The sequence below is a fragment of the Urocitellus parryii genome, chromosome 8, assembly GCF_045843805.1.
Source record: "Urocitellus parryii isolate mUroPar1 chromosome 8, mUroPar1.hap1, whole genome shotgun sequence".
Classification (NCBI taxonomy): Eukaryota; Metazoa; Chordata; class Mammalia; order Rodentia; family Sciuridae; genus Urocitellus; species Urocitellus parryii.
In genome coordinates this window covers 51,181,623-51,208,737 of record NC_135538.1, presented here as the reverse complement: position 1 = coordinate 51,208,737, position 27,115 = coordinate 51,181,623, and the positions used below count along the sequence as shown (strand labels likewise).

The 27,115-nt window shown below is 31.6% G+C and overlaps 1 protein-coding gene across 2 annotated transcripts in view; it reads right to left on the bottom strand.

Moving 5' to 3' along the window:
- The window catches only part of Rev3l (REV3 like, DNA directed polymerase zeta catalytic subunit), a 169,370-nt gene that overhangs the window by 13,957 nt on the left and 128,298 nt on the right, over window positions 1–27,115 (bottom strand). For both annotated transcript variants that reach the window (XM_026395080.2, XM_077802059.1), the window contains exons 22-28: window positions 23,611–23,752; window positions 21,910–22,154; window positions 20,828–20,936; window positions 18,701–18,907; window positions 16,876–16,985; window positions 10,315–10,429; window positions 4,791–4,928 (exon numbers count right to left, since the gene is read on the bottom strand). In XM_026395080.2, the coding sequence (XP_026250865.2) occupies window positions 4,791–4,928; window positions 10,315–10,429; window positions 16,876–16,985; window positions 18,701–18,907; window positions 20,828–20,936; window positions 21,910–22,154; window positions 23,611–23,752 (1,066 nt within the window). The remainder of the gene's footprint in view (window positions 1–4,790; window positions 4,929–10,314; window positions 10,430–16,875; window positions 16,986–18,700; window positions 18,908–20,827; window positions 20,937–21,909; window positions 22,155–23,610; window positions 23,753–27,115) is intronic.

The window sequence follows — 27,115 nt, the reverse complement described above, 5'->3', positions numbered from 1 at the left end:
TATAATTAAAATGCATTAATACAAAGCAAGGATAGAATTTTAAAAGCCTAAAGAGAAAAACATCAGGTCATATTTAAAGGTAAGTCATTCAGAATCATTTCTGATTTCTCAGTACAAACTCTAAATGCCAGAAGGGCTTAGAATGATGTTTCAAGTCCCGAAAAAAAAACAATTGTCAACCATGACTGCTATTTCCAGCAAAGCTCTACTTCAAAATAAAAAAGGAAACAAAACCTTCTAAGATAAGTAGAAACTAAAACAATTCATAACTGCTAAATTGGCACTATTGAACTTATTTAAATACTCCACAAAGCAGTACAAAAAAATATGATTCGTTACATCTTATCAAATCATAATGGAATGAATTTAGAAATAACATGACACAAAACCCTACAGAAACTATATAAACACAGGGAGAATGAACAATATACTTTTGAATAATGAATGGGTGATACAAGAAATCAGGAGAGGAATTAAATAATTCCTCTCAAATGAGAATAGTGATACAACACACAAAAACTTCTGGGACATTATGAAGGCAGTTCTAGGAGGGAAGCTTATAGCTATGAGTGCTTACATAAAAAAAAATCAGAAAGATCCCAAATAAACAACATACTGTTACATCTCAAAGTCCTTGAAAAGAACAATGAATTCCAAAACCAGATGAAAGAAGGAAAAATTAAGATCAGAGCTGAAATCAATGAAATTGAGAATAAAAACAATATAAAGGATGGATGATACAAAGAGCTGGTTCTTTGAAAAGACAAGTGCATAGCCAAACTAACCAAAAGAAAAAAATAGAACAATTTAATAAAATTAATAGTCATTTCCTTTATGCAACAAGTAATGAACTTGAGATGAAAATGGAGAAATCATCACAGATATTACAGAATCCAGCAGATCATAGGGACTATTTAGAAAACTTATATTCCAATAAATTTGGAAAACCATGAGGAAATGAATACATTTCTAGGCATAATCTGCCAAACTGAATCAAGAGGACATAGAAAACCTAAGCGGATCAATAACTGCAATGAGGTAGAAGCAGTAATAAAAAACCTTCCAAGAAAGAACCAGGACCAGATGGATACTCAGCTGTATTCTACCAGACCTTTAGGGAACAACTAATGCCAATACTCCTTGAATGATTCCATGAAATAAAAAGGGATGGAACACTTCCAAATCAATAATATGAAGCCAGCATCACCTTTGTACCAAAACCAGATAAGGAAATGTCAAGGAAGGAAAATTACAGACCAATATCCCTGATGAACTTAGATGTATAAATACTTAGTAAGATATTCACAAGTTGTATTTAACCATATATTAAGAAGATTGTAAAAGTAGGTTTTATTCCAGAGATGTAAAGAAGATTTAATACACACAAAACAATAAACATAATATACACAAAACATAAATAGAATTAAGGACAAAATCACTTAGTCATCTCACCTAGATGCAGAGAAGGCCTTTGACCAAACTCAGTGATAAAAACACTGAGAAACTAGGGATAGAAGGACAAAATCACTTAGTCATCTCACCTAGATGCAGAGAAGGCCTTTGACCAAACTCAGTGATAAAAACACTAAAGAAACTAGGGATAGAAGGAACCAATCTCAACATGATACAGGTCATATGCGAAAAACCCAAAGCCAACCCTGTAGTAAGTAGGGAAAAACTGAAAACATTTTCTTTAAAAAAAATCGAAAAAATTTTCTTTAAAATCCACTCTCACCATTCCTGTGTAATATAGTACTAGAATTCTAGCCAGAGCTATTAAGCAAGAGAAAGAAATGAAAGGGATAAAAATTAAAAAGGAAGAAGCAAAAATATCACAGCTGGCAGATTATATGATCTTTACCTAGAAGATCAAAAACTCCACCAGAAGACTTCTAGAGCTAATTGAAGCAGGTTACTACTTTAACAAACTAGCAGGTTACAAAATCAACATACAACATGCATATATACCAATGATAAATCTGCAGAGAAAGAAATCAGAAGAACAATTCCATTCACAATAGCCTCAAAAAAAAAAAAAAAAGAAAAAAGAAAAACCACAAAAAAGAAAAACAAACAAACCTAAGAGTAAACCTAGAAGGTGAAAGACCCCTACCATGAAAATCATAGGACATTGAAGAAAGAAATTTAAAAAGACCCCAGAAGATGCAAGACCTCCCATATTCATGGATAAACAGAATTAAATGCCATACTACCAAAAGCAATTCACAGATTTAATGCAATCCCCATCAAAATACAAATGGCATTCTTCAAAGAATTAGAAAACACAGTCCTGAAATTCATTTATAGGAATACAAGCAATATAGCCAAAATAGCCAAAGCAATTCCAAGCCAAAGAAGCAATGCTGGAGGCATCACAATACCTGACTTCAAATTATACTACAAAGCTATAGTAACAAAAACTGCATGGTACTGGCATAAAAACAGATACATAGACGAATGGTGCATAATAAAAGATACACAGAAAATTACACATCTACAGTAATCTGATCCTTGACAAAAGTGCTAAAAACATACACTGGCGAAAAGACAGCCTTTTAAACAAATGGTGATGGGAAAACTGGTTATTCAAATGCAGAAAAATGAGACTAGACCCTTCTCTCTCACCCTGCACAAAAATCAACTCAAAATGGATCAAACACCTAGGAATTAGAACAGAAACTATGCAAGTCCTAGAAGAAAATGGAGGATTTAACACTCCAGCATAGAGGCACAGGCAACAACTTTCTCAATAGGAGCCCTAAAGCTCAGGAAAAAAATGCCAAGAGTTAATAAATGAGATGGCATCAAATTAAAATGCTTCCATGCTGAGCAAAGGAATCAATTAGGAATGGGAAAAGAAAACCCACATAATAGTAGAAAATCTTTGTTAGGCTACTCTTCTGATAGAGGATTAATATCTAAAATATATAAAGAACTCACAGAAATTTACATCAAAAACCAAATAACTCAATTAATAAATGGGCAAATGAATTAATCAGACACTTCTCAAAAGCAGAAACACAAATGGCCAATAAATATATGAAAAAATCTTCAACATCTTTAGCAATTAAGGATTTTACCTCACACCAGTCAGAATGGCAGTCACAAAGAATACAAACAATAATAAATGCTGGAGAAGATGTGGAGAAAAAGAAACACTTTTACACTATTTGTGGAAATGTACATTAATACAACCACTATGGAAATCAATATGGAGGTTTCTCAAAAGACTAGGCATACAGCCACTGTATGACCCAGCTATACCACTCTTTGGTATACATCCTGAAAAATTATAAAGTCATCATACTACAGTGATACATGCATACTCATGCTCACAGCTGCAAAATTCACAATGGCAAACTATGGAACCAGCCTAGATGTCAAATCAATGGATAAACAAATAAAGTAAATCTCTCTCTCTCTCTCTCTCTCTTACACACACACACAGAAAATGGAGCTGTATGCAGCCATAAAGAAAAATGAAATTGGGTCATTTGCAGGAAAACTAACAGAACTTAAAGTTATTACGTTAAGCAAAATAAGCCAAACTCAAAAGGTCAAGGGTGATATGTTCTCTCCCATATGTGGGTACTAGAGAGGAAAAATGAAAAGCGTTTTTGGATCTCTTGAAAATCAGTGGGAGATCAATCAGTAGAAGATGGACCAGAGGTCTGAGGAGGGAGGGGGAACATGGCCCAATTATATTGTTATATTATGTGCATGTACAAATATACAACAAAAAATCTCATCATTATGTACAACTATAATACATCAATAAAAATATGGAAAGAGAAAAACAGCCTTTTGTCTTTTTATAGTATTGATAAATAACTGTGACAGAGTTTTCTTTGTTGGAAATATTTCTGTGAGGAAATGGCCATCATATAATGGATTTATGTAGTAGATTGAATCTAAGTTAATTCCAGGTGAAAATTATATATTTTATTCTGAATCCCAGAAACTATATGTATTTACATAATAAGCGTGTTAATTTAGCTTAAGTACAACTCTGCGGACAGGGAAAGAGTTATCTGATGGCATCTCTTACAGAAATTACTGTATAGAAATATTCCAAATTCACATAATATTATATATGGCATTTACTGTTCTCATTAAATCAGTATAGAGGGAGCAATTCCCATCTGTGCTACTTATTTTTGGTTTGCTAAAGGAGTCTAAGTAAAGAAAAAAATACTATGGTGAAAATTATTATAGTAGAGAAATTTAGGTAATTTTTAGTAGCACTGTTCTTAAATTGTCTTATTTTGTAATTGATAACTAAAGTAAATGAAATTTCAGTTAAACTGGAATAGACTGTGTTAGTTATGAAATTTATGGTAGTTTGTTTTCTTCATCCTACTCCCTACCTTTTGGGAGCTATTATATGACTATACATCCTACTATCATGTCTAAGTGATAGACAAGAACTCTTTACCAGTTCATGTTGTGTTGCCTTTTTTTTTTTTTTTCTCTTTTTGAGATGGGGTCTTGCTATGTTGCCCAGACTAGATTTAAACTCGTGGGCTCACCATTGATTGTCCCACTTCAGACTCTTGAGTAACTAAAACTATAGGCACAATACCACTGTACCCGATTTACATTTTATTTTTCAACAATTTTGATAAAACATAAAATATGGAAGACACACACACAAAATTACAAAGAAAATCTCAAAATTCACATATATTGTTATGTAGGATATAGTTTCTTCACCTCAATGTGTGCTTAAGTATACTTATATTTTAATCAGAGTCTTTAGCCACTTAGTTTTTTACACAGATAGAACTTACCTTAGAAACAGCAGGGCAAGAATCTCTTCTAACTGTTTCTATTCCTTTTGCATCAAATACTGGGTCCTTTTGATCCAGTGTTTCATACATGTAACCTACATACCTCTTTTTTGTTTGTAAAACACAGGGCAAATATACCTATAATGAAATTAAGAAAATGTCTCTTAGTAACCATTTTTTCCCATCATTAACTTTCATTTTTATGTCTTTCTGTTCTCTCTTCTCAAATATAATTAATAAAAAATTCAAAATATGACTTGGGATACAATGAATTCATATACCAAAACCTCAATAAGAAAGCACACAAAATGAATTATCTTTACTTCTTTACCACTCACTACTCTTCTGACACTACCAATTCTGCCCCTACCTCAATTAATACTGCTTTATCAAAAGTAATAATTTATGGGGGCTGAGATTGTGGCTCAGTGGTAGAGTGCTGGCCTAGCATGCGTGAGGCACTGGGTTCGATCCTCAGCACCACATAAAATAAAATAAAGGTATTGGATCCACTTATAACTAAAAAATAAATATTAAAAAAGTTATCAATCATATTTTCAACAATTTAAAAATTAATTTAATCTACATATGGCACAAATTTTAAAAAGTTATGAGAATAGGGCTGGGAATGTGGCTTAAGCGGTAGCGCGCTCGCCTGGCATGCGTGGGTCGCTGGGTTCGATCCTCACCACCACATAAAAGTAAAAATAAAGATGTTGTGTTCACCAAAAACTAAAAAATAAGTATTAAAAAATTCTCTCTCTCTAAAAAAAAAAAAAGTTATGAGAATATACAGTGAGAAGCCTCTTAGCTTCCACTTCTTCCCTAGAGGCATCCTATTATTGGTTTCCTGTGTATCCTTACAGAGATAGTTTGAGCGAATGTTATACAGATATGCTCTTCTTCTCCATACAATGGTAGCTTACTATATACACCATTCTTCATCATGCTTACTTATTTTGGAGCGAATTCCATCCTAGTATAGAAAGCTCATTTTGTTTTTTGCAGTTACAAAGCAGTCTATTGTATGGGTTAGCATAATTTATGTAACCAGTAACCTTCTATAAGTCATTTAGGATGTGTTTTCTTTTGGGGTGGTGGTGTTGGGAATTGAACCCAAGGCCGTGCATACTAGACAGGTATTCTACCACTGAGCTACATTCTCAGCCCATTTAGGATGTTTTCAATCTTTAGAAATTATAAATAGTATTCTAATAAACTACCTTGCATGAATTAACCTGTCAGATAAATTCCTTCAAGTAGAATTCTAGGATCAGTGGTGTATTCCTTTTTTTTTTTTTTAAAGAATTTAGTTTCTTTTTAAATTAAAAAAAAATTTTTTAGTTGTTGAAAGTCCTTTATTTATTTTACGTGGTGCTGAGAATCAAACCCAGTGCCTCACACATGCCAGGCAAGTATGCTACCCATGAGCCACAACCCCAGCCCTAGTTTTTTTTTTTTTTTTAAGAATTTAGTTCTTTCTCTTGTACCCAAGTTTCCCCCCACCTTTTAAAAATATTTAAATATTTCTCTTTTGAGACGGGATCTTACTATATTAACCAGGCTGGTCTTGAACACTTGGGTTCCACTGATGCTCCTGATTATCTGGGACTACAAGTATATACTACTATGTCCACCATATCTGCTTTTTTTAATTGTCAAAGATTTTATATAGTTATCATTTTATATATTTATATTTTAAGTATGTATACACTGTGGAATGTCCAAGATTTATCGATAATCACATTAATTGTAAATGATCCAACTATCCAAATTAAATTAAAAGGCAGAAATGATCAGACTAAATTAAATAGTAAGAGTCTACTATAAACTATTAGAAATCTACTTTAGGGCTGGGATTGTGGCTCAGCGGTAGAGCACTCTCCTAGCATGGGTGGGACTCGGGTTCGATCCTCAGCACCATATAGAAATAAAGGCATTGTGTTGTGTCCATCTACATCTAAAAAATAAATATTAAAAAAAAGTTAAAAAAAGAAATCCACTTTAAACATAAGACATTAACGCTAATCAAAAGAAAGCCATGGTAACTACATTAATATTAGAAATATTCCTTCAAGATAAAAGTATCAATCAAGATGATACATAATCCTCAATGTACATGCACCTAATACAGAAACCTTGAAATACATGACATCAAAACTGATAGAACTAAAAGAACAAACAGGCAAATAATCCATGACTATAGTGGAGACTTTAGCCCCTCTTAGTAACTGAAAGAAAATCAGTGAGAATATAGAAAGCTTTAAAATATTATGAGTTATGTTCTTTGACTAAAACATAACTAAATTAAATAATCACAAAAAGACTTCTGGAAAAAATCCCTAATAACTGGAATTTAACACATTTCTAAGTAATAATTTATAGTTCATTATCACTGAAGCAAATGAATAATGACAACAAAGATATCAAAATTTGTAGCTAAAGCAAGGTTTTAGTGGGAAATATCTTTCAAAACTTATCAAGAAAAGAAATATAAACTAAACCCATAGAAAGTGGAAGAAAGGAAGAAAAAAACAGAGTGTAAATCGATGAAATAGTTCTTCAAAAAGTTCAATAGATGAATAAACCTTTAGCTAGAATAAACATTAAAAAAATTACCAATATCATAAAAGAAAGTATCATTAAAGATCTTACAGATATTAAAATATTAAAAAATTCATGTCAATATATTTGACAACTTAAAATAAATGGTCAATTCCTTGATAACTGACATGAGAAGAAAATATGACTAATGTAGTATGTATTAAAGATGTTTAATTTATAATTAAAAACCTTTCTCCAAATAAAAATTCTGACTTCCAGATGACTTCACTGGTGAATTTCATCAACCATTTAAGGAAGAAATAATTATATCAATCTTATACTTTTTTTCTTTTAGAAACTAGAAGAGGGAACACTTTTAACTCATTTAATGAGGGTAGGCTTTTCTTGTTCTAAAACCAGACAAAGATAAAATAAGAAAATAAAACTACAGATCAGTATATAACATGAAGAAATAAACAATTCTTAACAAATGTTAAGTGGTTTTGTTGTTAAATTTAGGTCTATGATCTATTTCAGGTAAACATTTGTGTATTCTTCAGGGAAGATGTGAGTCTTCTTTGAATCTCTTGGCATAGTTCTGGCTTCATAGTAAGTAAATGACATATATATTGTTGTGTCCATCTACATCTAAGCTCAGGGGTGCCTTATCACCTAACCACATCCCCAGTTCTTTTTTAATTTATGTTTTTAAATTTGAGACAAGGTTTCACAAAGTCACCTTTGATTCTTTTCTCCCTGTTTCCACATTTGCCCTCTTAAATCAATTACTTCTAAGTATTGCCCATACTCTTTCTCAGTATTTCTTGAATTATCCTCTCTTTATTTTCCCTATTGTTGTTTCACTGATTCAAGCTATAGGCATTTCTGTTTGGGGATTCTCTTCTTCCCAATCCATCTGATATACCACTGTGAGGCCAACCCTAATCAAATAGCTCTGATCATGTCATTCTCTTGTTTGATAATTGCTGTAGTTTAAATGTGTCCCTTCAGTGGACAAAATTAAGATGTTGCAAATGTGATGGTATTCTGAGGTGGGTCCTTTGAGAAGTAACCACATCATGGGGACTCCTTCTGTCATGATGGAATTAGGTGCCCTTACAGATGAGCTTGATAGGTAGAGGTTGCCCCTTTTTTGGCCTTCTGCCTTCCACCATATAAGGATGTTGCAAAAAGGCCTTTACCAATTACCAGATGCTGGTCCCTTGATCTTGAACATCCCAGCCTTCAGAGCTGTGAGAAACAAATTTCTGTTCTTTATAAATTACTCAGTTTGTGGTTATTATGTTATGGCAACAAAAGTAGACTAAGATAATAACCTCTATTAAAGAAAATTTAAACACTACAGTTTGGCATTCAAGATATTTTATAAGATTCTGGTCTCGATTTCATTTTTCCAAATTCAACTCCTGCTACTCTGTATTTTCCTTATTATATTTTTCAACCCCATAACTTTCTACCTGTCATTTTCTTCTGTATAGAATGATTGCAGTCCCATGTTGCCTACTGAAATTCTAAACCTTTTTAAAAAAATATATATTTTTTTTAGTTGTAGGTGGACACATACCTTTATTTTTAATGTGGTGCTGAGGATCAAACTGAGTGCCTCACGCATGCTAGGCAAGTGCTTGACTTATGAGCCACAACCTTAGCCCCCAAAACTTCTTTATTTGTGTGTGATGCTGGGGATTGAACCGAAGGCCTTGCATAATACGCTAGGCAAACACTGTACTATTGAACCAAATCTCCAAGTCCTAATCATTTTTCAAAGTTCTACATTATCCCCATATGGAGAGTCTTCCGATCAAGATCAGGAAGACATAATTCTTTCTTTATTGTGGGTGTTCTTTTTATTTTCCTTTAGTACTGGGGATTGAGCTCAGGGGTGCCTTATCACCTAACCACATCCCCAGTTCTTTTTTAATTTATGTTTTTAAATTTGAGACAAGGTTTCACTAAGTTGTTGAGGTTGGCCTCGAACTTGCAATTCTCCTATCTCAGCCTCCCAAATCTCAGAGACTACAGGTATGTGCCAAAATGCTCAGTTTTGTGTTCTTATATGACTTAGATTGATTACTTTTATGAAAATTTTGTTAGTTGATAAGAGATTACACCTATATATGTATATAAAGATTATAAAGGTATATACAAAGATTACAAATTATATATACAAAAAAGACTTTATAAAAATATATATATATTCATATTGTTTCTTTTAATTTACTGGCTCTAAGGAGGAGGGTTGTATGTTATAATTCTTTGTATTTGACACAAAAATACTAAGGCTAAATATGTTTCATATAGAAAGAACTAAATACATATCTAAAGGATAGTGAAAAGAATCAAAAGTCCCTGTGGCACACTATATTTTGCAAAGAGAATATCTTCCATACCACATGGTCTTATGATGTTGTCATTCTTCCTATTAATAGAAGGGGTTCCTTATGTCTAGAGAGGCTTGTGACATAGTGTGATTGTGAGACTGTGTTGTAAAAAGCAAAACAGTTTTGGTCTACTTCTCTTTGGGATGTTCACTCCTAGAACCCAGCCATAACACTGTCAGGAAGAACAAGCAGGTCTGGGAAAAGGTCATGAGTAGTTAGTTAAGCTCATGTCCCTACCTGTAGCTGGCATCAACAACCAGACTTGAGGATAGGCAAACTTCAGATGATTTCAGCCCTTAGCTGTTGACTGGATTATCCTCAGATATTGGTTAAGTTATATTTAGCCTTTAATTCTTCCCAACTGAGAGGACCTATACATGGTGGAGTGGAGGCAAGCCAACCGTGCTGAACCTTTTCTGAATTTCTGAGTCATAAAATCTGTGAGGTTATTTTACACCATTAAGTTTGAGGTGCCCTGTTTTATAATAATAGTAACCAACACAATGTATTAAAAACTCAGAAGTCTTTAGAAGATACGTAAATTTTATATGTGATTATTAGAATTATATTCCTCTTACCTTTTCAAACTTCAGTTTCACTGGTTTAGGATTGGTAGCAGTTACAGCTTCGGCAATTTCTTGACCAATCTTAAAAGACTGCTCCTTTGTGGCTCCTTTCAGTAGCACAAACATACTAAGGAAATTAAAAATGTAATAGGTAATGAGGAAGTCATTGTGACAAAAATTTTATCAAGAATAACTTTCCTGGCTAATACTGTCTAAACCAAAGAAAACATCCCTGCCCCTTTACTCTTTCTTACTAAATTGATTTCTATCTAAGCTTTCCTGTTTTATCATACTTTCCTGGTGTTTCATGGTGTACCTTGTTACAGAGCTTTAAGATACAAGTATTTCTAACTTAGCTCCATAGAAAATAGCTCAGATATCACAGCTGCTAAGTAGATCCTGAATCAAACAGTGGAAAATTTGGGCTGGGGAGGTAGTTCACTGTTAAGAGAGCTTGCCTAGTACATGTGTGAGAGCCTTGGTTCATTCCTTAATAATGCATTAAAACAAAACAAAACTAAACAAAAAACCAAAACACACACATGCACAAGGACAAGGAAAATTTACTTGTGAGATGGCAGGAAATTTCCTTCTATTATTATCCAATTAAAAAGACACACATATATCTTGTAATCTATGTTCGCCAAAGAGTAGTTACAACCTAAAGGCACCAAGAACAACACAGCCATCTGTAATTCTACCATTTGGAAAAAAGGGACTATAAACATTTTGTGTTTATCTGTAAATTTTTTTCTTATATGTTGTCACAGATTATATAGTCTGATAACCTTCTCCTTACATTTAATGATATATTGTGAATATTTTCCATGTCACTTAGTTCTTTAACATTATTCTAATAGTAGCAATGTATTTATACAACAATTAATCAAACTCCTACCACTGAAAATTCAGGTTGTTGTTTATTTATTTATGCTAAAATTTCATATAAAAATTACTTCATACACCTGTGATTATATTCTTAGAACAAATTTTCAGAAGTGAAATTTCTGGGCAAATAATGTATACTGAAAAATATTTTTTAAAAAATAGTATGAATTCCAAGAAAGGTATTTCTGACGTACAATTCCATAAACAATGTATATAAATCAAGAGGAAGGATTTGTAATACAGATTAAAAAATATTTTAAAAGAATTCATAAAACAAAATTATACATTTTTTTCTAATTTAATTCAGCTAACTTTATATTTCAGTATATACTGAGATATAATATATTGTAATTTGAGCACCAACACAGAAATAATAGCCAATAAATGTAGTATTTAAGCAAGAGAGATTATCAAGTTCATCTCCACTTATTTTGGTGGAAAGACATTAAATATCAGAAACAGATAATACCTTAAAGCATGACTTTAAGATTCCTGTTTCTGGGGCTGGGGTTGTAGCTTAGTGGCAAAGCACTTGCTTAACAAATGTGTGAGGCCCTGGGTTTAATCTTCACAGCATTAAAAAAAAATATTGTTTCTAGTCACATAAACTAATCTTATGTCTGATATAAATGTTTTTCTATTGGACTTAAGTCCCATTTGGATGATTTCTTTAGAAAAAACATTTCCCCGCTAATGCTGGAGACAGTACTTGTCTTAGAGCTGGCAGAATTTGCAAAAAGGAATAATTTATTCAGATTTGCTTAAGTTCCTTAAAATAAAAATTGTTTCAATTTGAATTAATTTTAACATTTTAATTTTAACAGGTATGAAAAAAGGCCTTGAACAGCTAATTATTACCTTTAAGCTAGGCTATACTCTGAAATGCTTGAAGATTTTTGTATTTTCTTTTTAGGCACATCTGATGATCATTATATCACTACAGCCTTATATTTTACTAGATTATTATAAAGTTTCCTTTTGAGTAGTTTTTTTTTTTGAGGTGCTAGGAATTGAACCTAGGTCCTTATGCATATTAGGCAGCCACTCCACTATTAAGCTTATATCCCCAGCTCCAAAATTTCATTTTTGAACATTATTTTAAAAATCAACTTTATTGAGGTATAATTAGCTTATGATAAAATAAAAACATTTGATATTTTATTACAGCAGCCAAGCAAATTTCTACTACCACAAGAATATGTATAAGTACCATAAAAATCAAGATACAGAACATTTTTATCATTCCCAAAAGTTCCTTTACATATTTTTTTAAAAGAGAGAGAGAGAGAGAGACAGAGAGAGAATCTTTTTTTTTTTTTTTAATATGGACACAACACAATGCCTTTATTCTATGTGGTGCTGAGAATCAAACCCAGGTTGTGCCCGAGCTAGGTGAGCACTCTACGCTGAGCCACAATCCCAGTCCTTACATATTTTTATAATTTTTTACACTACTCCTGGCCTCAAGAATAATATGAAATGTTTCCTGTTATTATATGTTAGTTCTACTTTTTTCAAGAATTTCATATAAACAGAACAATATGGTATATTCTCTCTTATGTCTTGGCTTCTTTCATCCAGCACAACTTTGAGATTCATTCATGGTGTTGAAGTAACAGTAACTGGTTCCTTATTTTATTGTTGAGTAGTATTCCATTGTATACACTGAAATTAATACATTATATTCCATTATAAACAAGTGGATATACCACCATTTGTTATCCATTTAACCTTTGATGGACATGTGAACTGTTGACAGTTTTGGACTAATATGAATAAAATACCAATGAATATTTGTGTATAAGTTTTTGCACAGACTTATGTTTTTACTTCTCTTAGATAAATATCAAGAAATGGAATTGCTGGGTCATAGGTGAAGGGTATGCTTAATTTTATATGTGACTGCAAAACAGTTTTTATGAAAAATAAGTATTCCGATGCAATGATGAATGCAAACATTTTAAAATTAAAGTGCACACACACATTTCTATAAGGTTCTAGAACAGGCAAAACTATGTGTTAGTCATATTGTCTAACACAAAAGCTTCTGATACAGAGATATGATACAGAGATAAGTGGTTGCATGGGGTGGTGAAATGAGGGTGAGGTACTGATTACAAAAGGGGAAATGAGAGAACTTTTTAGGGTGATAGAAATGTTCTGGGTCTATATATTTTTATACTGAACTATATACTGTAAACTTTTTTGTTAAAATTTAACTCAATAAAAGTGATAAAAGTATATGTGTAACTGTACATACACAAAAAATTACTCTGTCCAAGCACATTTCACTCTTCAATTTACCAGATGGACTGAATGACCACAGCATCATATATACACTTCTAGAGTAGCTCTCACTACTATATTTTCTAATTTTCCTCTCCTTCCTCTCTCCTAATTAGAATGCTTGCTCTACAGGGACAGATAGATATAAGAGACTATATACAATTCCATTTAAATAAAATTCTAGAAAAATAATTTATTCATATACACGTATATATTTTAAGTTATTATTAAAGGGTTTATATTTGAGATTTTCCCAGTATTGTTAGTGGGATTGTTAGTGGCTATACTGTTTTGGACAATTTGATTTTGTGTCAAGTTTCAAGAGAGCGAGCTCCTGATCAGTGAAAGTTTTGCATCTCTTAAAAGAATAAAGAAGACTAGCCTAAAAAGGGAAAGAATGTTTTCAGCTTGTTGTGGTGGCACATGCTTGTATTCCCATCTACTTGGGATGCTGAGGCAGAAGGATCTGAAGTTCCAGGCCAGCCTCAGAGAGTTAATGAGAACCTGTCTCCAAATAAATAATTAAAGGCCCGTGGATGTAGCTCAGTAGTCAAGTGCCCCTTGATTCAATCCCAGTACAGGGGGGAAAAAAAAAAAGTTTTAAAATGTGCTTCTATTTGTCACCGGAGCTTTAAAATTATAGGAAAAACATTTGTCTTTGAGTTAAGAGGTTAAAATAAACATTTTGAGCAATGATTTTCATGATACAGAAGCAATGAGTGGCGACATGAGAATCACCTAGGAGGTTTTTCTTAATTACATTCAGGTGAATTTCCCAAAAGATCCTGATTCGAGCTCCCTACACAAAGTATGTGTCTTGTCAAAAGTCCTTTGCTATCCTGCCTAAGAATCACTATTATAGAGAGCTTCAATCACTGATGAGAGTAGGTTATATCCCACTGGATGGGATAAATATGATGGAGAACCATTATTATTACATATAACCATTATTATATGTAATAATTGAGCTATTATAAAATTATAATAAATATATAAATATAAGGTGTTTATTACACTTTTAAAATGGACAGTAAAGAATATCTGCTTCAGAAGAAAAGTACCCTTGAATCCTTCTGCTGCTTTGTTAACTGATCTCCCTTATCAAGATCCCGAAATTCTTTATGAATCCTAATTCTTGAAAGTGGAGGAAGATACATTCATCATCATGTATCAAATTTCCTTCATTCTGATGAGGCAACTGAGCCTCAGAGGAGATAATTGACTTATTAACTGCCACTCAGTCAGCTAGCAATATAGCTAAACTGAGAATCCATGTCTTCTCTTTCAGTTGAGAACTTTTTTCACTCTACCATGCATTACTTATTATACTTAGAACACTTTTCTCAACCTTCTATCCTCACAGACACAAAATTAAGTTTAACAATAGAAAAGTAATTACTAAGGAATAAAATATTATTGGATAGGTTCGAATTCTATAGGACCAAAAACTACAAACTCAGATTTTTTGGCATTTCTAATAACCTATTTGTACTCTGCTGGGGTGATATTACTGTTAACTGATAAAATTTTGAAAAATTTCAATCAGTTAATAGTAACAAGTTTGGGCCTTATACAAATTTTGAAAACATTTGTTGAATGAATCAGGTAGTGAATAATGATCAAAAGTTCTAATAACACTGCAAATAATTTCATTGATTTGAGTCATAAAATACCTGTGAAATCTGATATACAGAGACAGTACCAGTGAGGAAACAAAACACTAGGTACTAATTTATGGCTTCATTACTGACTAGTTGGGTGATCTTGGGAAATTTTCTTACTTAAGGAAAATTTTTCTTAAGCATCACCCCAGGCACATTTTATGGCTTCATTACTGACTAGTTGGGTGATCTTGGGAAATTTTCTTACTTAAGGAAAATTTTTCTTAAGCATCACCCCAGGCACATTTTAAGGCTTCCTAAGGTTTCATCCAACAGCATATAAACTGCTGGTCTAAAAAAACTATCAAAATCTTCTTTCACTTCTAACATTCTGAAAGCCTCTCAATTCATAAAGATCTTAAAAGGTACATAACATAATTTACCCTTTATAATAATTATTTTAAGATATAAGTGGAATTTTTCACATTAAAAGCAGTTTTGACCGGACTCCTGTGTATATGGTTTGTTTACAGATCACTATCTCTTGACCAATCAGAATCACATTTTCTGATTCTGTGTGTCAACAACTGGCATATACAAAACCCGAATTAAAATACATAATTTAAATGTTTAACTTTCTCATAAAATATTTTATAAGGAATTTTACAAGGTAAAGAATTTTATTTTAATAGCTTTTATTTTTCTAGAACATGCAGCAGAAGTAGTTTCACTGAACAGTGAAATACCCAAAGCCAAACTAAGGAATGGCTTTCAATGAGGAACATTAAGAAGTATGGGTTTGATAATTTGAAACTATCCCCACTGCTTGTACTGAAATAGACACTATATTTAACAAAGTTTATTCAGCATTAATACGATAATGCTGACTATATGTACATTTTAAAGAACTGAAGAAGATTAAATGCTGTTTAAAGATTACTTATAAACTATTTTTAGTGATTAGAAGCAATATCACCTATTGCTCTGTTGCACTGTAATGTGATCAGAGGTCCTTAGGCAAGTGCTTTAGCATAATCACACTGTTGTAAGTCCTTAATATTAAAAAAAATTTCAGACTTCAAAATTTGCATACCATCTTTATTCTAAGAAGAATTTTAATAAGTCATATAAAGAAGATGTTACATAAATAACTGGTCCCTGAAAATTTTCAGCAAGAACAGAAGCAGTCTGGTGTTAGTAATTCACAATTTAAAAAGTCTTATTTTTTTTTTTTGTCAGTTCAAGAATAATGGGCTTACAGAAGTCAGCACACTTTGGAATCAAATTGAAAACTGTATTTTTCTATACACATTTTTCTATGTGCACTTCTCTTAGAAGAAGGTCAACATATTTTGAAGCCTAATAAAAAGTTAAATGCTGTCACAACTTTGGCCACTATCCTTCAAAAATAGTTTTAATTATTTTAAGATACAAAATTAAATTGAGAGCTTCCACTATTAAGAGGAATTACATTAAAAGCAGTTTTTAAAAAAAGTAGACTAGAGTCCTGTGTATTTTTTTTTTTTTAACAGATCACTATCTACTTGGCCAAGAGCTGCCTGGAGGAATGCTACTAGAATCTTTATAGTCTGAGCTCAGGACACTTACCCTTTCTGTCTCTTAAGATTGTATCTATAAATCAGGACCTGTATTAACACAGAACAGGAAAGCATAACAACTGGCAATCACTTAAGTAGAACTTTATTTTTTGGAAAGGGTTACCAGTAGCCATTTCAAACACTGAAATGAAGACATGAAAAGAGGGAAAAAGACAACGACAAAACCCAAAATCCATTACCTGTCAGTATCGCCATATACAACCCTAGCACCCCATTTCTTGGTATCATTCACCAGTTTAATTGCTCGTTCCAGGGTCTCTCTGGCTTTGTGAACAATACTATCACCAACCTATTTGTATAAACACATTGGACATAATTTGTTAATGCAGCTCAGTATAAGCCAAAACATTTAAACACTTTAATTACCATTTCTAGATATGAAACAAAAAGAAAACAAAATAGCCACGAATGTCATCATTCTTTCTACAAATATTAAATGAGATGAATTTAAAAGGCCCAAGCAACATGAAGACTTTCCTTGAGTGTGGGAGAGAACTGCTAATAAAAATTCTGTTTATTCTAAGGTCAAAATGTTTATATATTTTAAGAGAAGTATTATTTCTTGTTATGGTTTAAATATGTCCCCCCAAATTCATATATTGGAAACATAATTCCCAATCCAACAGTGTTGAGAGGTGAGATCTTTAAGAGGAGATTAGGTCATGATAACTAAGTTTTCATCCATGGGTTAATGTTATTACTATGGGAGTTAGTTATTACAGGAGTGAGTTCCTGATTAAAGCATGAGTTTAGCCTCCTTTCATCTCACTTGTTCTTGCATATGCTCTCTTGCCTTTCTGACTTCTGCCATGGGATGATTCAGCAAGAAGACCCTTGCCAAATGTATTCTTTGATTTTAGACTTCCCAGTCTCAGATATTCTGTTAGAGCAGCATAAAATGAACATTTCTGCATTATTTTGTTATAAAAATACAGTAATAAAAACTTTAAAATTCAGAGGTTGGGAATTAATTAGGAAATGTAGAAATGGCCTAAAAAATTTGATATTTTTGTTTTGCTTTAGTAGTATAATAATTTCCATTTTTTTCTACTAGATCATATAGATCAGCGTTTTCAAATATAATAATATAAACTCCTAGGACTGATAAAAGTTTTTTTTTTATATTTCTTAAATCTATAGAAACATAAAATTTAATACAAACTTATTATTGCATATAGACTTTATAATTATAAAATTTAAAAAATTATCTAGTACAAACAAAATCATTACCAAAAAATTCAAGTTAGCAGCATTATTTTTTGCATTATGGATAGTATTTTGTTACTTTCAATGTGAATATTCCACTGTCTTGCATAAGTTTTCGGAGTTCACTTTGCCTACTATGAGCTGTGTGGGGATTCATTCTTCCTTTGCTTTTCACTTATTTAACCACTTGTAAATCTGGTATATCATTATATTTTCTGGCCTTTTTTTGGCATAAGAGGGTCATTAACATCATAAGTTTACACTGTTCTTTCTCTCACTAATAAATTATTATTCACTGTATTTGTGTTCATATCAAATAAACATTTTAAGAAATTTGTCTTATTCTATGAAAAGTGTCTTTTAATTTTCAATGATCACTATAAAAGAAAGGTTTTTCGTCATATCTACTGGTATGCTAGTAAATATGGAATGATTTTTATTTATTCTGATATTCAGATAAGCCAACCCATCTATAATGAGATCTCTATTTAACACATGTGAAGGTATATTATTTAGTTTCAAAGTTGTTGTAAACACCATTATAAAACTGTCACTGCAACCTAATGCTAATAGTTGGATCCAGATAAAACTATTGCTAAAATTAAGATAGTTTTCATAGAGAAAACTCATAAATCCTCAATAATATTAATGTTTATAAGAACTAGCTTGAGGAAAAACTGACCCTATAATATGAAATGAAGCCCTTAAAGTTAAAATAAAATGAAATGCTTTAATTAACATTCATTCATTTGTTGCTGCTTCAGTCTCTTGAAGATACTAGAGATAGGCATCATTTACCTCAATACATGGCATTCTTCCAGAAAAATTAGCAGCTGTATAACCGAATGTGACATTTGCTATCAGCTTCAGTCCTAGCTGACGTGCATTGAGCATTCGTGACAGGGCTCTATCTTGCTTGTACGCCTTCATTGACTGCTTTACCATTAACCTAGTCTTCAATATTTCTTCAAGCATTCTTGGCAGCACACCCTTTCTTACTGAAGGCTATCATGAAGAAAAAAAAAGAACGTGTAAAATCCCTCAAACAGTATAGATTTAGACAACTAAGAAGGAAACACAAAGTATAATAATTGCCAACTTTCATGAATTGTAACATGCTAACAACAGAATGGCCTTAGGACTAGTGCCCATCAATACAAAATCATCACATTCTATTTCTTTTGAAGAGGATTTTTCTCCTAAAAGGTCCCTATAATGTTTATAAATCTAATGTATCACTTCTATGTGAGCTGAGAAGCCTCCAGGAAGGAGGATGTCAACTAGTGACCATATAACAAGTTCAAGGGAAATGTTGTTCAAAACTTTGATAAAAAACCCCCATCCTTCCAGAAAGACTCATAAACAACCTCAGTTTTTAAAGATCTCATCCTATTGACCCCACACAGTAATCTGCATGGAACTCCATTTATCTACCTTGGAAGAATGATGAGCTGGGTTGACTCTGCTGACATTCAAACCTGCAGTTCCAGGGACTCTAGGTATTTCAAATCTGATGCTTAGACCACTAAGCCATCCCCTCCGGCCTATATTTATTAGCAATCTGGAAGAGGGGATGAATAGTGAAGTGATAAAATTTGTTGTTGCCAAAAAAAAAAAAAAAAGAAAAAAGAAAAAAGAAAAAAACCATTTGTATTAATCAAGACTAGGGAGAATTTATGAGAACTCCAGTAGGAATGAAAACCATAAAACAGTATTAACTTTGATGATTCACAGACACGTGCATGTTTATATATGTTGAATCGAACAATTAAAACCTCAGGTATGGGATAATCACATTCTTGGATATTAAAAAATGTTTTCATTAAGCTTTACACATTGGGTCAAATGTAGATATAAATTTTTTAAATGTTGTTAAAGGGAGATTATATATATATATGACAATGAGAACATATTCTAACCTCTAATTCATTTAGTGTACGTCTTGAAGCAGCCATAATATTCTAAGATGTAATATAAAAAGAACAGGGACCAAATAAGCAGAAATGTACATGATATGATAACTGATTTCTATATGGGGAGAAATTTAATAAAAAAATCTATTTCCATGTCTGAGTAGATCTCATTTTCTATATTAGACCCTGGAAATACACACTTAAAAAATTTCCCCAAACAGATTATACCATGATTTCTCTGGTAAAAAAAATTTCCTCTTATCTAAATTACAAACTGCAGTTTATCACTACCTCTAACTAACAGAGAATGATAATTTTGATAAGTACGCTAGGATAAGTGTGAGGGTTGGTGGGGTCCACTCTACAATCAGTCACCCTGCTTCATGATTCTAGTACAGACTCAGCAAAGGAAATAGAAATGAATAAAGTGGCATATTAGAAGCAATATAAACTTTTCTATTTGTCCTTAATGATTCATTTAGGAGGAGTTCCTTAGTTTCTTTTGAGGGAAAATAAAGGACAAAAAAAGGGACCCTATTATTTGTTTGGATATCTTCTTAAGAATGTAAACAAAAACCATTAGAGTGTCATTATATCTAAGGTGGTCTCCATTTGATTTAAAATAATGTAGAAAAACAATTAGTAGAGTGTATATGGTAAAGAAACTTAAAGTTTTGTGGGTACCATCTTTTGATCATCAAATTGCTATTGAAGTCTGCTAGATTCTTATACAGGGCAGACACCATGCATGTATATAAATTTATTTCTTGCAATCTTGCATTTAGTTAATGCAATTTAACAATTAAAGAGATTGTAAACCTAAATTCAAGTAAAACAAGATGAATGTTTTTTCTGAAGTGGTTTCTTAGATGATTCCTTTACCTTTGACTTAATGAGATAAAATATTCAAGCAAACTTAGTTTGTTTTTTATTGTGCGTCAACAATATTTAAAACTTAGATCTTCAAAAGTTAACCCACAGTTGATTTCTTTCATTTACAAAAGAGTATTACCTTGACAAACGCTATTCCATTGGGGGACACTGTGATATCATGCCTAATTTGGTAAAGTAAATCTGGAGGTACTTTTAGAGAGGTACAGCCAAATTTGAACTCATCATACCTGTTAAAAAAGAAAATATTAAGCAAATACTTTCTCAAATAATAGAATAATTTTTAGGCAATTTTAGGAATCTTTCTAATTCCATTACAAGTGCATTTGCAAACATCTATTTAAATATCAATTAGTGAACATATGTTTATCTGCCTCATTACAAAATGCAGTTCTTAAAGTATTCATAATTTATTAAAAGGACATTTCTTAAATGGTACTACACTAAAATCTATACTGAAAAAACAGATTTCAACTCAGCCTATTCACCTTATATTAAGTCCTTTAAAGAAAAACTTAAACAAAAAAAGATTATAAAAATTACTTCTCCAAATTCCTCTAATGAAAAGACAGAATTACCAATACAATTTTCACAAACTTTATAGTCTATACACAAAAATCATTAGGAAGACTATATTTCTTGGAATTCAAGAATATCTACACCTTTGAGAATTTAAAATGTTCTTTTCATTTAGTCCATAAAATTTCATTAATATGGATTAATAAAGTACATAGTTCATTTAACTTTTTTAAAAAATCAGACTCTTTCTAGGAAAAGTAAAGAGGATGTGATAGCTAGAATTATAAAATCATAATCCTCAAAGTGTTCTAGTGAAAAGTGATTTATATCAACAATTAAAAATAACTTTCATGTTAACAGAAATCATAGATATTCATATAGATAAAAATAAAAAATAAATGTATTGTGTCTAACTACAACTAAAAAATAAACATTAAAAAAGAAAGATACAAGCTTATCTATCTATTCATGATCCTCTTCATGTATGCATTCTTCCAGTAAGCTGAATTAATCATATCATGATCCAAGTCAGTTTAGTAAGGCAACTATAATGAATGGATGCATTGTGCTACAGTCCATTCATTTTGCTCATAAGACAATGTGAAGCACAAGGAGACACTCAAAGCAATTTTACTAAGAAGTATAAAGCACAATAATATAACTGCAAATCTGAAAAAGCCTTACTTTCCCAAGTTCTCCACATGGCCAAGGCAGGTTGAAAAACAGTAGTTGTATGCAATCACAATAGAAGGATACAGTGACTGGAAATCCAAAACGAGAACAGAGTTGCTATAGAAGCGTGACTCGGGCTCCATAATTAGGGGAACACACTGTGGGGCTCTCATTTGGGATCTTTGTTGAACACTAGGTGTCACAGGAATATAGTTCATAGGTTTAGCAATACGCAGCATCATTGATTCCACACGGTACTGCAAACAGGGAGAGGTGAGAGTTCAGTTTAAATACAAATATATTGGTCATTTGAATATATGATCATCATTTGGGGATGTTTTGCCTGCCCTTCAGTATAAGATTGCATGACTTTTTTTTTGTTACTTTACAATTATAAAGTATTATTTAGTCAGTATTCAGGTGCCTCGAAGTTTTCCTAGTCCTATAACTTCAACAAAAACTGTAAAATAAGCAAATAATTCACACACACACACAAAAAAGAGTCCATTTTGGAAAGACAGATACAATTAGATTTCTTTTTATTTTAAAATACAGCTATACCTAAATAAGCAGATGCAGAGACAACTGTATAATTTGACAATTTTATTTAAGAAACTGGTCAGTATGCTGGGAATGTGGCTCTGTGGTAGAGTGCTTGTCTAGCGTGTGTGAAGCAATGGGTTTGATCCTCAGCACCACATAAAAATAAATAAATAAAATAAAGTTTTATTTTTTTTTTAAAGAACACAATTATTGACTTCTTTAAAAAAGAAAAACTGGTCAATAATCTCTGATAAGTTTCTTTGAAAAAATTAGAGAAAATGAGTTGTTAGGAGACTTGAGATAGATATACGTTTTTCAAGAAGAAAATCCAAGGATTTCTGAATTGGTCCCTAGCATAACTAAATCAAGCAATTAATGATTGTAATAACCACTATTAAAGTAGACAATTTGAGGTATCAGAAAAAGAAAACACACAAAAAACAATATGGGTCCACTGAAATATTCGAATGTGGTTTTAAGGTATCTTTGCCTTTTATTAAAAGTCAGCTTATATAGTTTCTAAAACTTGTGGGGGAATAATAAATAAAACAATTTATAACCAATGAATAAACAGGTAATGCTGGAGTAGTTAAAACTCTATTTGTGCTGTATTTACTGATTTGGTAGATTGGAGAATATCAAAATTAATTAAGATAATTAAACTTAAGGATTTTATAAGATAAAGGAATTGACTGATTAAGGTAGTATTTCTGATGCTTAGCAAAGTATTTAACAAGCTACAGGTAAAAAGGTATTTGTTAAATGAAAACATGAACTTATTTTCAGTAAAGTATTTAACAAAATATCTCATTATATCCATGGGAAATTAGTTACAAAACTATTAAATGGTTTCTAATATAATTTTTCTTTAACATTTTAAAAAACTTTACATAGACCATTTACATTGATTTTCAAATTCTTTATTTTTACATTAAAAAATTCTATTGGGATTTGGAACAAGCTTCATTAGAAATGTAAAATAAGAGGTAAACTTTCTTTGCTGATTCCCCAGTTCTACGGAACATCTCTAATCATACTAATAAGATTCGATGATCTAGATATTGATTAGTTGGTATTACATAGTTTTAAAAAAATGAAATCACTTCAAACACCTCAAAAGTGAGCATTTCATACAGAACTTTCACGTGTACAAGAAAAACTGTTACCTACCTGTGAACCCCGTGTCAGTACATGTAAAAACTGAATGCCAAAAAGTCTAGCCATTTCACTGGTTTTTCCAATCAGGTCCAGCTGTTCTAACATCTGGAGATTTCCACGAACACGGCTAACATAATGATCAACCATTTTCCATCTGTTAAAAAAGAATTCATGATGTGAACATCAGGGAAAAAGCTGGATACTTGAAACTAGTACTATTTTCTACCCTAAACCTACATATTAAAAGTGAGGTCACTCCAGGGGAGAGAGGGTCAAGATATGAGCTTTTAAGCAATGTTATGTTAAAAAGTATAAAATTTTGGAAATTTCAGGCTGGGATTATAGTTCAGTGGTAGAGTGTTTGCTTAGCTAATTGCACTAGGCTCTAGACTCATTCTCCAACACTGTAAAACAAACAAAACAAAACAAACAAAACAAAATTCCAAGCATTTTAAGAGCTTGAAACCTAGTGACAATATATAAAATTTATACTAGTACTTGTTTAGGTGGTACTGCCAAGGATAATCATTTTAATATTTTTGCTTATGTTGCTCTATTTTTATTATAAAAATTAATATTCCCTCTTAGGTATCATTGATGATTATACAATAATTATTTATCATATCTATAAGTTTTTAAGAACATATAGGTTTTGTGTTCAGTGTAAACACTAGTTTAAAACAGCAAACTACTGTCTAGTTTAAATCAGATAGTAATAGTATTTGGTACTGATAGATGCTATAACAGATAAGTCTGAACATTATGTTAAAAGAAGCATGTTACAAAATATCATATATTGTATGATTTTTGTATTGAAATGACAAGTTAGAAAAATCAGAAAAGTAATTATTAATGAGACAATACAAAGGGTAAATATGTTTCAAATCAGTATTTTCTGTGAAATTACAAAAGTTCTATTCTTTGGCTTAAATGTTTTTAATACTAAACTCTTTGCCTTACCTTTTAAAAATTTTATTTTTATTGTTGCATTATAATTACACATAATAGTGGGATTCATTACACCACATTTATACATGCACATAATATAATTTGATCAATCTCATTCCATAGTACCTACCCTCTTCCATGATCTGTTTGTTCTTCACTACTGATCTCCCTTCTACTATTATTATTTATTTATTGAATTATTATATATTTGTGGAATTCATTACAGTATATTTGCACATGGGTATAGGTAAATTTGGTAGACTTCATTCCTCTGTACCTGCCCATGTTCTCTCTTCCTCACTCCTTCTTGATACCTTTTTACTACACTCCATTGGTTTCCCTTGTTTTTGAGAGATCTCCTTTTTTATTCCTTCTTTCTTTCTCTCTCTGGCTTCCATATAAGAGAGAAAACACTTGACCCTTGACTTTTTGAGTCTGGCTTATTTCACTCAGCATGATGTTCTCTAGTTTTATCCACTTACCATCAAACAGCATAAAAACATTCTTTTTTGTAATGGTAGAGTAATACTCCATTGTATATATGTACCACATTTTCTTTATCCATTTGTCTGCGGATGGGCACTGAATGCTGGTTCCATAACTTGGTTATCATGAATTGCGCTGCTATAAATGCTGGTGTGTATATATTATATATATCACTATAGTATGATGATTTTAGTGCTTTTGGATAAGTACCAAAGAGTGGGATAGCTGGTTGATATGGTTGCCCATGTCTTCTGGTACAAATACAGACAAGCAAGCAATAACAATAATAAAAGGCCCTTGTCAATAAATACAAGGAAGTTTTATTTTAATACTATATTATTAAAATATAAAAAATGATTCAAGGGTATATTATAAAGGGTAAAATTTATTCCATTTATAGATTTAACATTAAAATATATTACTATCTTTGTATGGCTTTTAGGACAATATAGTCACATAATTTTAAAAGTTAAAAAAAAACTTTCTTTGATACATCAACAATTAGAAAATGAATGTGAAAGAAGAAAAGAAATGAACCAATTATCAAAATGATAGATAATAACAAGTATTAGCAAGGATGTGGAAAAACTGGGACCCTAGTTAACACTGCTGGTGGGAATGTAAAATAGTGTAGTTGCTTTGAAAATCACTCTGGCAGGTTTCTCAAATTGCTAAACATACAGTTACCATATACTCTACCAATTCTACTCTTGAATATATATCCAAGAAAACTTTTACATTAAAAAAATTGAACAATAAAAATTTTCAGTGGAGACTCAAATGTCTATGAATGAATATATTAATGTACTGTAAAACCATATAATAGAATAATATTTGGCAATAAAAAAATTGGTACTGATAGATGCTGTTATATAACAGATAAATCTGAACATTATGTTAAAGGAAATATGTTACAAAAAGCACATATTGTATGATTTTGTATTGAAATGTTTAGAATATGCAATTCTGTGGGGACAGAAAGTAGATCAGTAGTTGCTTAAGGGGATGGGACAGGAGGGTGAGAGGTTTTTCTGGGAAGGGTGGTGCCAGGTAGCATCTAAAAGATTACAGGATAATGGCTCAATGATGCAGGGTTATTTTGAGGGGCAATAAAAATATTCTAAAATTAATCATGATGACTGCACAACTTTGAATATACTAAAAGCCACTGAATTGTATGCTTTTTATGGGGGTGAATTATAAAATATACAAATTATATTTAAATAAAATTGTTAAAGAGAATTAAGCAAACATTTAAAAACTCCTAAACTCCTTGAATCCTCAATTCTTTAACAAAATAGATAAATAGAAACACTGTTTTATAACTTGTATTTTAACCTAATATATGGTGATTATTTCCTCATATTTATTTATTTTTGTAGCTACAGAATATACTAGTGTTTAATTATAACAATTTATTGCTGAATCCTTGTTACTGAATACCTTTTATTACCATAAGAGATGCTGGGAGGAATATTTTTATAGATAAATTTTTGTACAAATGCTTGTTTTCTTAAGATAAATACCTAAATTTGGTCAATGTTTTCAATATATAAGAACACAAAGCTTTCCAGAAAGGCTTTAATATTTTAGATTCCTACTAGTAATAATAAGGTGCTTGTTTCCTTGCATCTCTGTCAACACTGAGGGTTATGATTTTTAGTCATTACTAGTTTGCAGGCAAAAAAAATGGTATCACATATTAATTTGCATTTTTTGTTTTAGATTGATGTTACTCCTCAACAAAACAGATTTGTAAATATGGTCTAATGCATTATATATAGATTGGTTGCATTCCTTTAAAATTAAATGAATTTAATGGCTCATCTCTTCTATAAAAGGAATTAGTGGAACTATGGTATAATTCAGAAAAGCAGATACATTTACACTTTGCCCTCTCTCTTGACAGAAAGTAGACCAAGAGAAAAATGTCAAATGAGACACCAAAATAATGAGACACTAATATTATTTGTGAAAAGGTCAGGTAGCACACAAGCATTTTGCTGAGATTTAAGTATAAATCAAAACTAGCAGGGCTTATTAGAAAATTTAAGAACTATAAGCATAAAACAAAACATGTAAG